The sequence below is a fragment of the Hypomesus transpacificus genome, chromosome 13 (genome assembly GCF_021917145.1).
Source record: "Hypomesus transpacificus isolate Combined female chromosome 13, fHypTra1, whole genome shotgun sequence".
NCBI classification, from domain to species: Eukaryota; Metazoa; Chordata; class Actinopteri; order Osmeriformes; family Osmeridae; genus Hypomesus; species Hypomesus transpacificus.
The window spans coordinates 1470956-1486579 of NC_061072.1; the positions used below are offsets into that span (position 1 = coordinate 1470956).

The 15624-nt window shown below is 41.1% G+C and overlaps 1 protein-coding gene across 2 annotated transcripts; it reads right to left on the bottom strand.

Annotated features, from left to right (window-relative positions):
- Positions 1-62: 62 nt before the first annotated feature.
- Positions 63-15597, bottom strand: zdhhc6 (zinc finger DHHC-type palmitoyltransferase 6). Of its 2 annotated transcripts, none has more exons than XM_047032783.1 (11): positions 15539-15597; positions 14255-14785; positions 13973-14064; positions 5974-6133; positions 5362-5520; positions 3619-3672; positions 2630-2797; positions 2440-2481; positions 2098-2243; positions 894-940; positions 63-711 (listed from the first exon to the last, which is right to left on the bottom strand). In XM_047032783.1, the coding sequence occupies exons 2-11, from the start codon at positions 14519-14521 to the stop codon at positions 608-610; spliced, it is 1239 nt and encodes a 412-aa protein (XP_046888739.1). In that variant the 5' UTR covers positions 14522-14785; positions 15539-15597; the 3' UTR covers positions 63-607. The 2 variants fall into 2 exon arrangements, with proteins under 2 accessions (XP_046888739.1, XP_046888738.1); XM_047032782.1 differs by having other exon boundaries at positions 2098-2246.
- Positions 15598-15624: the final 27 nt, after the last annotated feature.

Below are 15624 nucleotides of genomic sequence, written 5' to 3' on the forward strand. Positions count from 1 at the left end.
GCATTTTGATATGATCATCCACATTAATGATCAAACGTTTATTTTTTATGTTTTTTGAATAGTCAACGTCATAAACGTACAAGTGGAAACGTTATTTTGTAATGTTTGGTGAGTCTCGACACTTTTCAGTTAGAATTCGCCATGTTACAGAGCCAGACAAGACTTTGCGGACGGTCCGCACATTCTCACGTCTGCTCAAAAGTTTCCGTGACGGCCGGCACATTCTCACGTCAAGTAAATCTTTATACATCACAAAGTGTGCGTGAAAACCATCGTGCACAAGCTTTTTGTGCGTACGCAACGTTTATACATGAGGCCCCAGGTGATTCATCCTGATGTACCCATTTCAGTATTTGGGGGATTTCTAGAGAAAAAGAAATTAGTCAAATTGTTCAAATTAGCATTGCAAAATCCTGTCTACTTTAGATATCTAGAGACATTTAAGGGAATCAACAGGGTTGGTTTAGTCTAGCTAGTAAAAGCAAACAGAAATGTTGACTTATCCTTTTAATAGCAGAGGAGGCCACACCCAGAAGACAAAACACCATCTGCCTCTTTTCTCCAGGGGTTTACTTTGAAACATGCTCCATGTTCAGACTGCAATACATTAATTCACTTTCTTTTCTTCGCTAGTGGTTTCAGTGGTTGCCGTGTCGTAATGGCACTTCTCAACACATCTCCTTGGAAACCATCCCCTCATGCGAGCTCCAGCTAGAGGGTAATTTAAAAACTGGACATTAGGAATGTGACAAACATGAGTTTTTTTCAGTACATTTCCCATCAATTTAAAATGGATGATAATCATCAATTATGTTTCAATTTTTGAACTCTCTACTACAAGTTCAAGCGAGGAAGCTCTTTGGTGAAGTTAATAGCTCAAACTTTAACCCTACCCTTTGTTTGTTTCTCGTCCAGGACTTTGTCTCCGTACATCCACCATCTACAGAAAACCAGAACATTTGAGTGATTAGAATCTGTACTGAGAAATGACACTTACCTACTTTCAGTTAAATACCACTTATCTCAAGGTAAAAAATAAATAAAAAGACCCCGATGTGACCTGTGCAACAAAACAAATCCTGTGTGCATGAAAAGCTTTTCAGGTGAGCACGAGAAACTGTGCACGCATTACGCCAGGGACACAGAGGCTGCAAAGCACTGCGAAGTGCCGTGATTGGTTCGCGCTCTGCAGTGATCGTTTCGGCAGCTGGTCAAATTTGTTTGCGAGCCACTTGCGAATTCTGCTGCAGGATGATAAAATACACCATAATTGATATATTTGGATAAAAAAACATGTTATTACATTTTACCATGTAAGTTGTAGGCTTTAGCCTATCATTTACCTAACTTCATTATGCTAGTAACAAACGGCTAACCATGTGTTTAGCCCGATAAAAACTATAGGCTATCTGATCAATTCTTAACATTTTTATAAAAAACTCTGATGATTGCAATTGTCAGTTATTTCTAAACAGTAAACAGTGTTTATTAACAAAGAGCGAGATAGACGAGCTGGCATACACTCAAGCAGAAGAGACACCAAAACCTTAGGCTTACATCATAAACCAGCTGAGACATTTTGGAAGATCGACGACCCAAAGTTTATCATTGAAGTTGAGAAGTAGCCTAGGCCTACATGGAGTTATATGACCCACAGCCCGTATTTTACAAAGACTACGGCAAAAAAGACAAAGGTTGCCACATTATATTGGGATGCTGTTGCGACAGCTGTTGAATAATAAGTTGCCTAAATATAGCCTATGCCATATTTATCTACCATGTCAGCTTTAAAGGTGACAAAGGAAAGCTCAGAGGAGGTAAAAGGTTTGAAAGGCAATTGTATTTGCTTATTAAGCATATATTTTCAGTGTACCAACATTTCCTTTGTGTACTTGCAATTCAAATGCTAACCTCAAATGGTTCTCATGACCAAACCACTATTTCAACCTTCTACGTAGCTCCCTCTATTTCTATTGTTTGCATTCATATTTTACGATTACAGCATCTCGTTCACCTATCAACTGACTTGCCAAAATGCCTCCAATCATGCATGGCCTTGAGTTTAAGCATGAAAGAGCATGTTGTGTCAAAACTTACTTGGTGCCCCGGGTTGCAAGAATGGTCTCCCCCTTGCTGAGGGGGATCCGGGGCTCCTCTGTACATGGAGTCCTAAAGAAGGTGTTGATCCCCTTGCTCAGTGGGCAACAGGCCCCATTGTAGTCCTCCACTACCCTGTACTGGACCTGCTGGCCAAGGCACAACCAAAGCAACATTATTCTACCAACACCACTCGCTATCATCATACTAAACTGGCTTAGGGCTTAAATATAAACAAGACCGTCAAAAGAGGCTAAATTAGAAAAAGACACAACGAATATTTTTTCACACTGTGGTGCAATGGTACCCTCTGCTGGTAAAACAACAATGACAGCTACTTACACTTCTCACCCTCTTATCAGCTTTCTGCTTCAGTTGCTCGATCTGCCAAAATGTATGAATGGTAAAGGATAGTCTTAAATAGCCTGAATACAGCAAAAGCAGCATTCAAATCAATCTGTCAAATTTGTGGACAATTCAACTGTTGGTGTCCAATTCAACCATGGTGTTGGTGTCATTTTGGGATATGTACTGTTAAGGTGTGCTGGTGACACTTCTTGTGGACGGGCCAGTCGATACCGCTGCCCTCAGGCATCCCTGACCAGGTGAACACCTGTCTGAAGTTCTCCCAGCGGCTCCCAAGGTCATAGGGAAAGATGAACTCCTCTCCGGTTTGGTAGTATTGGATTCGGTCTTTAGCCTGGGGGGTAAAGGGTAAATATACAAAGAGACAAACAAGTTGGAAGATTAAAGAGTTGGTTTCAAAATAATATGAAGGAGAGCGGGGTAGGTATGTGTGTGTATAAGTCTGTCTAAAGGTGATTTAGTGACAAAATGCCTTGTGATTGTGCTGCATAGCAATTTTCCTATGGGGACAATTAAGTATCTACCTGTATCGTACTGTACTGTACCATCATGCTATGCAGGGGGCACTCAAATAACACAGTCTAGATCATAGCTTTCTATTTTATTACCTTGAACTACCACTTAAAATACCTGCTATGTTTGTTTATAAACTCTAATGTTGAACAGGAAGTGTTTGCACATCAAATGTAAGTATTTTTCAAAGACTTTCCTGGCCCAATTCCCTCAAATTCAAGGACCTAACACAACATAGTTTGATACATGGATCAAGGCCAACACTGATCATATTTAAAACAAAAACTAGCACGTTTTACAGAGGCTCATGGATAACTAAAAAGAGAAGCTTGAATGTGCTGTGTTACAGTGACGGCAGACTCTGTGATCTCTTGCTTTCTCTAAAACAGCAGAGCACTTCAATTTATATTCATGCACGAACAAATATAAATTCCCCTTCAATTACCGATGTCTACTTATATCTATTATCAAAAACATTCAAAGCCTTGATTTAATTTTTATCAAAAACTTTTAAGGATGTCAAGGACCGTTGGGAACCCTGGATAGGCCAGTATTAGTCAGTTTCAACATTCAAGAATGTATCATCTAAACAGCTGGTATTCTTCAGGTAACTAAATGAAGACAGCCAATGACGGAAATCACCTTTTCCTCAATCCAGGCCTCGATCGAGGTCTTGTTTCGAAGGATGACTTTTATCTGTAGAAAAAAGTGAAAGGAGAGGAGAGTAATTTTTACAGTTTAATCTTGTTTAGATAAACTGCTGAGCTCACACAGCAAGTTAGACATTTACATTTATGCATTTAGCAGACGCTTTTATCCAAAGCAACTTCCAAGAGAGAACTTTACAAAAGAGGTCACTGATCATAACAAGGTAGCCCCTAACATTGCAAGCAGCCAAAACATGAAGCATTAGCATACATTGTGAAAAACCAAATAAGTGCCAAAGGGAAGAATCATATAAGAGCATGCAGTTAAACAAGTTACAAGTAGACATTAAGAAGTAAATATCCATTATGCTTTGGAGAAAAAAAAACATATTTGAGTTGAGTAGTTACCACTCACAGGTGTAGTAAAGCAAAGATAGTTAAATGCACAATAAGCTCATTGCGATTTTGTGATGGAGGACTGTTTGTTATAAAGGTGTTTTAAAGTTTGAGATATTTCAGTCCCTTTTTAATTCAGTGTCTCTGTCTAATGCTGTTAGGATCTGGTCCTAACGTTTATTCTGTTGACACCAGCATGTTACATTATGGCAACAGCGAAGCTTGTCTAACTTGAGACTGCTATAGCTACCTGACCTTCTCTGTATCTATACGGTCTGATTACAAGTTACACTTGCACTTACAGATTTATGTTGTTTAAATTGTAACTTGCTAACTACATGCTCTTATGGTTTTTCCCTTTGGCACTTATTTTTTGGTTGTTCATAATGTGTGCTTGTTTTGGCTACCCGCAATGCTTTGGGGCTATCTTGTTGTTATTATCAGTGACCGATGCACTTTGTAAAGCTCTCTCTTGGAAGTCGCTTTGGATAAAAGCGTCTGCTAAATGCATAGTGGCAGTATTTTTTATTGGGGTGGCAGCTGCCACCCCTTGCGACCCCTTAGATCCGCCACTGCTTCAAAGTAATATAAAAAAAATCATTATAAAGTCTACAACTTTACAAATGTTCACCGTAGTCTACAATGCATGTAGTAAAATCTTAATAACATGTTTTTTTTTATTCAAATATATCAACTAAAATGGTGTCTTTTATTATCCTGCAGCCGATTTGGCAATCTTCTTGCGAAAAATTTCGACCAGCTGCCGAAACGATCGCTGCAGATCCAAGGCAATCGCTTTGCGGCTCTTCGTGTCCAGTGTGGTTTGGTCGGTCCCATTTGATAACATGGGCGCCGAAAGAAAAAAGGCGGCGCGTCGCAGCAGATTGCAGCTAATCGCAGCCAGTGTGTCCCAGGCGTACCTGCTGCGAAGTGCTGCCTTTTTTCTTTTGGAGCCCACAGTGCCGCCGCTCCCCATAAATGTAAATGTACTCACATGTTAAGTGTGATATTGCTTACTGATTTTGCTATGGTGTTAATTTTATAACAGATAACACCACACTCATTCTTAATACTTATGTAGTTTGTCAGTCTTCTACGAGCTGATTATGAAAATATTGAATCATACCAAATGTAGAAAATTTACTAATAATTGCGAAATATTATAATAATATTAAAAAAAGAAAGTTTACAAATTAAATACATTCCAAGGAGTTATACAGATACACTTCCATTTTTACTATGGTATAATATTAAGTTGTTAGTTTCACAACATCCATATAGTGCCCATTAATTGGGTCCCAAGTATCACACTTCACACCCAAACATCAAAAACATTGAATACCTGTATTACGAACAACATGCCAACAGCAATGGTTGTGCCCAGTGCCAACCCTAAGGCAAAGAGAGTGGCGGCAAAGGCAGGCACACTGAATGGCATGATGGGTTGAAAACTTCTGACGGCGCTCATGTCAATCTTTACAGTGCTCCAGCCAAAAGAAATCTGCAACAGAGCACACCATTTTTATTTAACAAAAGCACACAACAACCTAATAATAATGAAAATATTTGTTAGAATAACATATCCAGTCATTCAAAAATTGACTTTCTGGTTAATAGTTCAGTTGGTTTTGAGGTCAAAATGGCCCATGCCCATCCAAAGATATGCTAATGCTGCGCACAAAACAAATAGTTAGGTAGACACACCTCAACATTCATCAGAGTGAAGGAAGAACAGTACCTCTCAAACAGCTGTACTGCTAATAAGCCACCTAAATGCATTTTTTTAAATGACTTCAAATATTACAGAAGGTATAATAGGTTAAAAGTCTATATGGATTCTTTTGGAAACAATGTAAACTGTAACTTATTTTTGCTCAGGCTACTTTTAGCTTGAGACATAATATGAAAAACTGGTACACCGCCCATCCAATGTAGTCTGGCACTACCCACTTACTCTCTCGTAAAGCTGTGTGTACATGGTCATGATGAAAATGATTGCGGCATGAGAACAGCCTAAAGGCGCTAATAACAGGAAGCTGGTGAAGTAGGCATGGTTCTGGTGACCGCAGCAGTTGTTTATCCATGGACAGTGGTGGTCCATCTTCATCACACACCTAAGGAGAGGAGCAGGGGGAAGAGTTACGCCAGGGACACACTGGCTGCGAAGCGTTTGGAAGCGCCGCGCAGCGCCACGATTGGCTACGATCGGCTCAAAGCTGTTCACAACCGACGCGCATTTCCCCGCGCCGGACACCAAGCCTTTCAGCTTCAGATATTTCGCTGACTTTAGAAATCGACTTGGGGTTTTCGCTCGGTAGGCTAAATCTGCACGCGTGTGTGATGCGTGCATCGCATGACCATTCGTTTCTCTCAAACAAACAAAACAACTAACGGCGTGCTAGCGCGACAGATCAATCCATTTATTTTCATTCGTTTTCATCAGAGTAACCACATGGATAGGCCGTTCTTTACCAACATTGTGTAGTTAGGTTTAATATAGTGTGAATATTGGTAAAGTACATACGCTTCAAAGCAAGGGCGGATCAAGAGATTTTAATTCGGGGTGGCAATGGGGTGGCAGAAGGAAGTTGTTGGGTGGCCTCTTGGAGGCGAATCAAACCCTAAGTAGGGGGGTACAGTAGCCTGACGTTGTTATACTCATGATTCTAGTCAGAATATGAGTCTGATAACTCTCCGTTGGGCTGTGACTATGGGGCGTGTTTCAACCCAACTCGTACAACAAATGCCTTTTCACTCAATTGGATAGACCTACAACCAATCAGAGCAACGTAATATGTTGTTTGTTGAAAACGAATTCAACCCAAGAGCTCTTTAGTGATGTGGGTGATTACGTCACTGTTGATCATCTGTCCATCATCGTATAAAGCCCGCCATAACCATTTAATTGGTCCGTCCAGATCCTGGTTTTATATAGTTTGTCGCGAATAAAGCCCCCCCAGACCCAACTTCCCGACCATTTTCTTTTGTGGGCGGGGCTAAGTTGGGCTGGAAGCCAGGCTAGGGGTACAGTACTCCCTATGGTAAATGATTAGGCTAGATACTTGTAGTTTAAATTAGTAAAATTCATATTATTTATTGAAATGTTCTGTAATGTACAAATAATATTTTCCATGGGAAGATTGAGGTTCATGTTGTTTAATTGTAACTTGTTTCACTACATGGTCTTATGGTTTTCCCCTTTGGGACAGTTTTTTCACAATGTATGCTTCATGTTTTGGCTACCCAGAACTTTTTGGGGCTATCTCGTTGTTATGATCAGAGACCTATGCACTTTTGTAAAGCTCTCTCTTGGAAGTCGCTTTGGATAAAAGCGTCTGCTAAATGCATAGTGGCAGTATTTTTTATTGGGGTGGCAGCTGCCACCCCTTGCGACCCCTTAGATCCGCCACTGCTTCAAATTAATATAAAAAAAATCATTATAAAGTCTACAACTTTACAAATGTTCACCGTAGTCTACAATGCATGTAGTAAAATCTGAATAAAATGTTTTTTTTATTCAAATATATCAACTAAAATTGTGTCTTTTATTATCCTGCAGCCGATTTGGCTGCAGGATCGTCTTGCGAAAAATTTCGACCAGCTGCCGAAACGATCGCTGCAGATCCAAGGCAATCGCTTTGCTGCGCTTCGTGCCCAGTGTGGTTTGGGCGGTCCCATTTGATAACAAGGGCGCCGAAAGAAAAAAGGCGGCGCGTCGCAGCAGATTGCAGCTAATCGCAGCCAGTGTGTCCCAGGCGTATCTGCTGCGAAGTGCTGCCTTTTTTCTTTCGGAGCCCACAGTGCCGCCACTGCCATAACGCGCACTACGCGCTGTGTGTAGGGCACCAAGTCCTGAGGGGGCACCGAAAATTATCCAACTGAAAAATCATCATAGTTATAATATTTAAAAAGTTACAATCCCCAGATCTGCAGAGAACCACCACCTCTGAAAGCACAAGTCTTGTCATTGAGTCAATCAGCAGGTGACAATGTAGAGACCTGTGTGCCCCATCCAACTGATCCTGCTCTTTGGCCGCCACAAGCTTTGCACGCGGATCGTGTTGAAATGGTATGAAGAGGTCCATTTAAAATCCCATCAGATTTTAATTTTCCAAGGGGACTAGATGGCAGGGCTGCAGATGAGATGAGGGCTACAGTGACTGGTCTAACATAAACAGTAGATTGAAGAGTCATGAATGTAGCTCAGACTATGCCCAGTGCATGTTTAAATGGAGAGAACTGGACATGCGTTTACAAAAGATATGACAATAGACCACCAGGAGCTGACATTGCTGGAGGCAGAAAAAAGAAGTTGGCGAGATGTTCTCAAACGCTTACTTAAAATAATTATCTTGGACAGCAGACACAAAATGAACTGATCCAGATCATCTCCACCAAAGTATCACAAACAACTCAGACACAGATTCAAGAAGCAAAATATTTCTCAATAATTCTTGACTGTACAGTTGATATAAGCCTCATTGTGCGCATTGCTGATTTGGTGCCAAAGCCAAATATCAAGGAGTATTTCCTTGGGTATATATGGTGGTTGAAACAACTGGCCTGAACCTGTCTACTGTCCTTCTAGACAAGTTGAAGGAACTCAACATTCCGTTTGATAATTGCCGTGGACAGGCACATGACAATGGAGCAAACATGAAGGGTAAGAAGCCTGTTCAGGCCTGACTGCTCCAATTCAAGGGCATTGTCTGTTCCTTGCGCAGCTCATTCGATGAATCTTATATTAGCAGCGCGTATTTGAACATAAGCATATCCGAGAGGGAGTACAGCGCTGTACTGAAGGAGGGCCCGTCGAGCGACGGTATTTAGAGACATACACCCGTCGAGTGACGCGTGTATGTCTTTGGGCCCGGGTGCGGGCCTCGACACCCCAAGGGCCCAGGTGCAGCCGCACCTACTGCACCCCCTATAGTTACGCCCCTGCCATGTTCAAAGTCCCTTAAATCCCATTTGTTCCCCATTTTGATGCTCGGTTTGAACTGAGCAAGTTGTCTTGGCCACGTCTGCATGCCTAAATGCATTAAGATCCTGCCATGTGATTGGCTGATTAGTTATTTGTGTCAACAAGCAATTGAACAGGCGTACCTAATAAAGTGGCTGGTGAGTGTATGTGTAAATGTATATCTCTTGTTTGTGGCATTTATGATTTATTTGGACAGGTATAGTGATGAGCAAAATGAGTTGTATGGGAGAGAGGGGGAGAAAATGCAGGAAATGGCCCCTGCAGAAAGGCCTTACCCTATATGGTACAAGCACTTAACCGGTTAACCACAATAGGGCTCTAGAATGCGACCAATTTTGTCACATATGCGACCAAAATTTGTACAGGTCTGACTAAAAATGTTCCTAGGTCGCACCGGTGCACCTAACCTCCTCGCATCCGCTGCCTCTCCACGAACGAAGCATTTTCCTTTGACGGAACTCACACTCATGGTTGGATCTTATTATGGTCTAAACCAATCAGAGACAGAGATGGGGCGGGTCTTTGCCTCTGATTGGCTGTGGTCCAGATAGTCCTGTAGGCCTACACTGCTCCGTGCTGTGCGATTGAAATTACTACCTGAGCACCAGAGAATCAGTTACAGCAGACCTGGGCATTGTACGGCCCGCGGGCCACAACCGGCCTACGGGCTGTCACAATCTGGCCCGCACGAGGTAAATAAAAAAAATGTTAAATAAATAAATGTGTTGAGCGGTAGTAAATATGTAGTCCTGAAAGACTACAGTGATCAGGCAATTTACATATGTACGCTTGCACAACTTCACCGACAGGAGACTTACTGTAGCTGTTGGTTAGCCCTCGAAAATAAAAAACTAAACGTTGATACAGAAGGTAGTTTTTAACAAGACTTCTAAGAATCTGTTTACTGAGGTCAAAGTCAAAGCTGTGTTCTTAGTTTGTGGAGAACAAGTCGCTGTGGTGAAGGATTATAATTTGAATCGGCACTAAGGGACTAAAGAAAAAAAAGAACGCAGACATAATAAGAACTTCACTGATTCAGTGGGCGCGGGCCGCTGATGGTTTGCTAGTTAAACTGCAGACCTTGATCATCACCTGTCTGCTGTCCTTCGCATATTCACCTCATACATTCAGCCAGATTTTGATGCACTTGTGCAAGCCCACTGGATTTGGGCAACAGAACAAAATGACCTGAAAAAAAGTGTAGCTTTTTGTATAAAGATGATCAATTGCATATCTGTTGAGGCTCTCACTCACTTTAACCCTATTTCTATGGAAGCGTTCATCAAGCTGATAGATTCCTCGAAACCCACTAGCTGCCTTCTCGATCCCCTCCCTGCCAAACTTTGTAGGGAGCTTCTCCCTATTATTGGACCACCCATGCTTAGTATTATTAATGAATCTATTGTAACTGGACAAGTCCCTGACGATTTCAAACAAGCTATTATTAAGCCCCTTCTTAAAAAAACAAACCTGGATCCAGGTTGTCTTAGCAATTACAGGCCAATTTCAAATTTGCCATTTCTCTCCAAAATCTTAGAAAAAGCTGTGGCAAAACAGCTTACTGAGCACCTCTCCTCAAATCAGATCTATGAACCTCTCCAGTCTGGATTTTGTCTTCACCACAGCACTGAAACTGCATTAGCCAAGGTAGTCAATGATCTATTATAAGCCTCTGACGCGGGCTTCAGCTCTGTCCTGGTTCTTCTAGACCTAAGTGCAGCTTTTGACACTGTGGATCATGAGATTCTCCTGGAACGTATGGAGAACTATGTTGGGATTTCTGGTACTTCACTTCAGTGGTTTAGATCGTATCTATCTGATAGATCACAATATGTCCACTATGATGGTTGCTCATCCAGGAGCTCCACTGTAAAATACGGAGTACCACAGGGTTCAGTTCTAGGCCCTCTGTTATTTTCACTCTATATGTTGCCTTTAGGAAACATAATTAGAAGTTTTGGGGTAAATTTTCACTGTTATGCAGATGATACTCAGCTATACATGTCTATAAAGCCTGGAGAATTTCCACATGCTATGGAAAAATGTGTTTCCGGGTTGAAAACTTGGATGACAGCAAATTTCCTTCTTCTTAATTCGGATAAAACCGAGGTTCAAATTTTTGGCCCAAAAAAGCACAGAAATAATTTATCCAATCTGACATTAGACTTGGATGGCGTCAATGTATCTCAAAGCCAGCTGGTAAAAAATCTAGGAGTCACATTGGACCCAGACCTTTCGTTTGAGTACCATATTAAGCAAATCACCAGAACCGCATTTTTCCATCTACGTAATATTGCCAAAATACAAAAATTCCTCTCAAAAGATTATGCTGAAAAACTAATACATGCTTTTGTTACATCCCGATTGGACTACTGCAATGTGTTGTTCTCTGGCCTCCCAATTACCTACCTAAAAAATATACAGCGGGTGCAAAATGCTGCTGCTAGACTATTGACTAAAACAAGAAAGTTTGATCATATAACATCTACTCTTATCTCTTTACACTGGCTCCCTATCCAAGCCAGAGCTGATTTCAAAGTTTTACTACTAACTTACAAATCTCTGCATGGATTGGCACCACTGTACCTCTCCGGTCTCCTTGCACCCTATTGCCCCGCTAGGACTCTAAGATCTCAAGATGCCGGCTATCTGGTAATACCCAAAGTTAAGAAAAAAACAGCTGGAGGTAGGGCGTTCTCATAGAGCACCTCTTCTCTGGAACAAATTACCCATCTCAATTAAGGAGGCTGATACTGTTTCGACATTTAAAACTAGATTAAAAACGTTCTTGTTTAGTCAATTCTATGACTGTTAAAAGGAAGTATGTGTGTACTTTCTATGTAAACCTGGGGTGTGTGCTTGCCTATGTGTGTATCACATGTCACTTTTAAATTGTAATTATAGCTTATGTTCACATTGCCCATCTAGATGTTACAAATAAAGTAAACCGGTTACTGTATCTTGTCACTATTATAGTTTTTATTACTAGTTGGAGACAACGGGGGACTGGTTGTTTTCATCCTTATTCGTATAAGTATAACCTATTTTAGAGTTCTTTCCCCTCTTTCCCCTGGAACAGATTTCATGTTCCAACCGAGGGGGGCTGTCGCTATTTTGGTGTGTGGGGCTGCATCAAATACCCTTTTTAGCTCTGTTAAATTGCTGCACTAGTCCACACTTGACCGGTGGGGATCTCATTCTATCATGACTGTAACTGTTAGCTGCTCCTGGCATTCTCTAATCCCTGCTCTCCTCTCTCTGTCCCCCCCCCCCACACATTCCCTGTGGTGTGGGGGGTTGGAGCTGTCAGGACCTGCTTGGTCGTCGGTCTGCCAACGTTGGACCAGGTCGTCACCCGGAATCCAGTCTACATGACGGCCAACAGCGAGTTTCCCGGTCCCATCCAACGTCTATAAAGGCGAACAATGGGTTTTGGTGTTTCAAAACCCATTGACACTGTATGATTATGTTTAGCTTGTGTTCTGCTCCTCTCTCCTACCAACCGTCTCTGGAGGAGGGGATCCCTCTCTGAATTGCTCCTCCCAAGGTTTCTTCCATTTTTTCTCCTATTGGGAGTTTTTCTGGGAGTTTTTCCTTGTCTTCCTTGAGGGTTTAGGTTGGTTGAGGGGCAGTTCTATGGGCGTATGTGAAGCCCTCTGTGACATGCTTGCGTGTAAAAAGGGCTATACAAATGAATTTGATTTGATTTATCTTTAACATACTGCAAAACAACTTTTCAGTGTTTGTGAAGATTAACTAGTTACAAGTCAAATGAAACACTGTTTTTGTTTTTACTGTTACTTCTGTAGTCTTTTCCTATTTGACCTACAACTACATTTTAAATATTTATATAAATACTTACAGAATAACCTTATTATTATATATATAATATATAACCTTCTGATAACCAGTAGCAGCTAATCAAAATATATACTTTACTGCTTTTGGTAGAAAATGAATAGTGGGCAGAATTAATTTCCATCCAACACATTTCAGGTTTCTTATGTGGCCCCTTGAAAAAATTAATTGCCCACCCATGAGTTACGGAGCTGGGCCATGGAGCTAACCCATGGAGCTGGGATTTTGATGCTAGGGAGAGTGTGGCAAGCTGGTTTAGCCAAGGCCAAAAGGCCAAATTACAGGTGTTGGCCATCAGATGGGCATGCGACAGCAAGGGGAAAGCCCGCTATAAGACTTTGAGCCATGAAGTGTTAGGTCTCAGTTCAGGGGAGCAATTTTAAACAGTAGCACTTTCTATTTTGAAATGTTTTATTTTGCGTAAAATGTTTTAGTTCGGCAGTTCAGTGAAGCACTTAAAACATTAATATTTTTATATACAGTATAATTGTGCTTCAAATAAAAAAATATTAACCTACACCTTATTCTTGTTTACGAACATTTACATAATATATATGAATGTATATGGGGCGTGATAGAAAGGTGACTTTGAAATTGTGGCGACGCAAATAAAGATTTGGGTGTGCCTACATTTTGTGCTGGTGGACCTAATTAAAAAAGTTAGGCGCACCAGTGCAACCAAGGTTAAAAGTAAGTCTGGAGCCCTGCACAATGATCAATATCACAAATATTTCATGACACTGACAACAGCAGTTCATCTGTGTTAAGAATCAGTCTTAAAAATGATCACAAGAAGAATGCATTCAATTTCAGCAGTTAAACATGAGGTGGGTCACAAACTAAATAGTGTCAGTCATTAGTATGTAATCAGTTCTCCCCCAAGTGCATCACTGTAGCAGAGCATTTCAATTCAGACCATTTTAATACCAGCGGCAATATGACCTGCCCTAATTAACTTGGCTTATAGAGTATCTTCAAATCCCTTCTGCATAAAAAAGTGAAGCAAGTTTCTTTAGAACCTTCTACAACAATTACTATGTTGATCTCTCAGAACACTACTATTACAATCAACTAAACACCAGAACTATCACTGACTACATTGGAAACCTACCTGTTGCACTTGCGGCAGTGGTGGGATCTTGGGGACTTGTAGCCTTGGCACAGTCTGCAGAACTGTAAATATTGGGTGTCCTGTTGTTTTTCCTGTTTGAGGTTAAACACAGTCAGACACACAACGTTGAAAACATGTTGGCTTGCATCTTGAATTAAGGAGTAGGGAGGAGAACAAGCCAGGAATTTTAATGGAGGGATAAGCTTGACAGTCATGCTTACAGAACATGAACGGAACACCAAAAGGGTAAGGGACTACACACAAGGGAAGCAAAGCCCTTACTGGTTTCCATCCCAGCGGTATGTATCCAGGGCCAACAAACATGGCGTTGAAGTAGTTGTAAAGGATGAGGACAGTCCAATTGATAAGCATGATAAAGTTGACACTGCCTCCTGTAGTGTCCAGTGGCCAATACCAGATAACTGAGTCCAATATCGCCATTGAAGAACATATGGCAATGACTGTCAGAGCTATGACTGGGCCCCAGTGACACAACCTCCGAACCTCATGGAGGTTTTCAAATGTCACTAAAGCTGACAGAAAGTTCATGGTTTAAAGTTCAGTGTTTTTAGGGTTTTGGAAAGGCGTTTGTGAGTTATTTGAATACAGCACACACAGAACTTGGATACCGTGCTCTTTACTGCTATCCTAAAAAAGTCAACAATAACAGTAAGCATATTTCCTCCGGTCTTCTGAACACCCAGCAAACAACTGGGTCACAGAGGCTTTCCCAGTCCAAGAGGTCCTTGCATTAACAAAACGCGCCATCTTGCTTCTCTTGCACTATCCGTTTGAAAGACACATGTTGCCCATCTGTGGGGAAAAGGAAACAAATGTGACACCCTTGCAGGTTAATGGACTTGTTTGTAGATTAGCATTTAACATTTGATATAACTGTACAATTCACATATTGAAAACACAACCAAAATATCCAACACGAATTTAATACAAATCAATTGCATTAGCAACTGAGAAAACGGAACTCAATTTGGCGTTCAAATGTGGCGCTCGTGATCTTAAAACGACAAAAAGTAGATCTCAACAATTTAGCGGATTGGGAATACGATTGTAGCTAATACGTCGGAAAACTCACGAAGACTCACTCATGCCATCTCCTATCCGAAATTTAGAATATTTTAAACTAGTGCAGCCAGCAGTACTAAGCTAGCTAACAAGCCAGTCAGCTAGGCTAGCTATCTAGCACCCTTGCCTTGGTACCACCTATTGTTGAGACCACAAGGGGAATAGTGAAATGTTTTTTTAAATAGTAGTAACGGTAAAATAGGTAAAGACAATACTGTCAGTGGATCTGGCTAGCTATGTAAACATTAGATTACGTTAGTTGGCTGGTTAAAGCTAGCTAGGTCGTCATAACCATGTTGCTATGATGAATGTTTTTCGACTGACAACCAATCTAGAAACTCGCTCGGTGTTTGCGTTATTATCTTGACCTAAAAATGCATATTCTTATTGGAAGACCAAAGCATTTCACATTACATATGGTAAAGCACCAACACATATATGCACTGTTTTACAAATGAGATAAAAACTGTCTCTTTAAATTACCATCCTGCCACTTCCTTTTCTTACACCCTTCGATTGATACTTCCTGAATGTGTTACAACATCTATTAACCCCCTGAAAATGTATGG

Excerpts from the sequence above, each read along its gene's own strand:
- zdhhc6 (XM_047032782.1), bottom strand. The coding sequence starts at position 14,521 with ATGAACTTTCTGTCAGCTTTAGTGACATTTGAAAACCTCCATGAGGTT. Across the intron at positions 2,798-3,618 it reads AGGCCTGGATTGAGGAAAAG|GCTAAAGACCGAATCCAATA; the intron begins GTGATTTCCGTC and ends TTTACCCCCCAG. Across the intron at positions 2,247-2,439 it reads CTGATAAGAGGGTGAGAAGT|CAGGTCCAGTACAGGGTAGT; the intron begins GTAAGTAGCTGT and ends TGCCTTGGCCAG.